The 2,251-nt window shown below is 40.6% G+C and overlaps 1 protein-coding gene across 1 annotated transcript; it reads right to left on the bottom strand.

Moving 5' to 3' along the window:
- Nucleotides 1-795: 795 nt before the first annotated feature.
- OR51T1 (olfactory receptor family 51 subfamily T member 1) lies at nt 796-1,797 on the bottom strand (the record flags this gene model as incomplete). Its single annotated transcript, XM_081153791.1, has 1 exon — nt 796-1,797. The coding sequence occupies exon 1, from the start codon at nt 1,777-1,779 to the stop codon at nt 796-798; it is 984 nt and encodes a 327-aa protein (XP_081009917.1). The 5' UTR covers nt 1,780-1,797.
- Between the last annotated feature and the right edge of the window lie 454 nt (nt 1,798-2,251).

The following is a 2,251-nucleotide window of genomic DNA, read 5'->3' as shown; positions in this document are numbered from 1 at the left end:
CAACCCAAGAAACAAAGGTAAATAGATAAAAGCTATAGTCCTGAGGCAGAGGGACTATGGAATCAGAATCAGAACTGCATTAGGATATCTAGACAATGGGGAAAATAATAAAGCAATGTGTAATTTTATATATTGAACTCATTGACAGTATAACAAATAGCAATTGGAACTGTGACAATTTCACTTTTACAAGGAATGAAGGGATTAAAGATAAAACAGGGGTTCAGGGAGTGCATTTGTAAGAAGACAGAGCTCTCTAGAGGTGACTTTAGAAACTGAAAAGAGTGTGCAACAATTTCCTAGAGTTTTAAAACACACATTTCTATGTACTGTACATGCCTTTGGACACATCTGTAACTCTTTCATTTACCAATTCAAGATAAAAATCTTTATTGCCCCCAGAAATTTGACTATAGAATTAAATAATTTTGTTCAACTGAAAGCAGAAATAAAATTATTGTCATTTACTTTGGGTCTGTAATTCTTAAGAATTACCATTTTTAAGCATAATTAAATTGTTCAGCTGGAATAAAATGATCTTATTGTGCTTTTAATGTGCACAAGAGTCTGTGTAATTGTTTTAAATATCTGAGTAAAATAAACATAATTAATATGGTTTCTAATTGCAGTGGGGTTTTTTTAAACTTTTTGATAAGCTTAGGGGGAAATTATTCTCTTCTTCCTGCTCCTAGAAATTAATTCAAACTGCCTCAGTAACCAAAATGCATGAGGATGAGATGAACCCAGATCCCTTTCTTACATCAATATAATTTATGTACTGGCAATTTCTCCCTTTCAATTATACCCTCCTCTAAGACTCCTCACATTGGGGCCCCCTGAGCCTTTAGATTGGAGCAACTGGAGCATAGCCTGGCGGATGGTCTTGGTCTTCAAGCTATAAATTACAGGGTTCAGCACAGGTGGTAAGAGCAAGTAAACATTGGCCAAAATGCTACAGACCACCTTAGAGGTGGAGTTCAGGAGGCGATGTGTAATGGACAGGCTGATCATTGGCACATAGAAAACAGTGACAGCACAGAGGTGACAGACACAAGTGTTGAGAGCTTTTTGTTGCTTCTTAGGGGCCACAGTGCTCAGGACAGTACGGAGAATTAGGGCATAGGAGAAAATGGTAAACAGTAAGTCAGTGCCGCACAGGTAGAGCTGAAGAAACATGCCCAAAAAGCTGCTGATCCAGGGATTGGAATATGAATATTTGATCACATCTGGGTGGTAGCAAAATGGGTGGGAAAGTTCCTGGCCTCCATGAAAAGAAACATTCTTCAAGGCTAGAGTCACGGAAAAGAGGAAAATTACTTGCCGTAGGCAGATGACCAGTCCAATCACCATGATCATCATATCTGTGAGGACAGTGGCATACTTCAGTGGGTTACAGATGGCCATGAAGCGGTCAAAGGCCATGGCTACCAGCACTGAGGACTCCAAGAAGGAGAAGGCATGAACAAAGAGCATTTGAGCGAGGCAAGCTTTAAAGCTGATCTCCCGGGCATGAAACCAAAGAACCCCAAGCACAGTGGGGAGGGTTGAAATGGTCAGACATAGATCAACAGCTGACAGCATGGAGAGGAAATAGTACATGGGCTTGTGGAGACTCTGCTCAACAATGATGACAAACAGGATCGTGCTGTTTCCCAAGAGGGCAATGGTGTAGAGACAGAAGACAGGGATAGAGATCCAGACGTGAGCCACTTCCAGCCCAGGGAACGCAGTGAGGAGGAAGACTGAAGAGGATGATGTGGTGTTATTGAAAATTACCATGGCAGGTTGAGAACACACCCTGAAAAGAGAGACAAAAATGAAAGCGTTTTGTCGTATTGAACCTTTTTCCAATCCCTGACTTTTTTATAAACTCTTTCTGAATTACACAATTATTTCTCTGTATTCAAATCCCCAATCTAATTAGGATGCCTATCACATCTTTCCCTATTATCTTTCATTTCTCTGGTCAGAATCTGGCCTCTTTTTTTCCCCCTCTACTCTTCCCAATTATAAGCATCAATCTCTCTAGGCTCACCCTCACCCTACTGCCCAGACAAGCTCTAACTTGAAACAGAAAATGCTCATAGACTTACATCACATACATGCACACACACCAACAAAACAGCAACAGTGACAACCAATGGGTCTTTGAATTAAGTCTCCAAACTACATAAGTTGCTCCAGAAATAATAGAGAAGCACATAAGAGCCGCTGGGTACTTATGGTAGCAAACCCCAAGATGTTCTTGCTG

This window comes from Miniopterus schreibersii (assembly GCF_964146895.1).
Source record: "Miniopterus schreibersii genome assembly, chromosome: 12".
Classification (NCBI taxonomy): Eukaryota; Metazoa; Chordata; class Mammalia; order Chiroptera; family Miniopteridae; genus Miniopterus; species Miniopterus schreibersii.
Note: the sequence above shows the minus strand (reverse complement) of the source record. Positions and strands in the feature narration are given on the sequence as shown.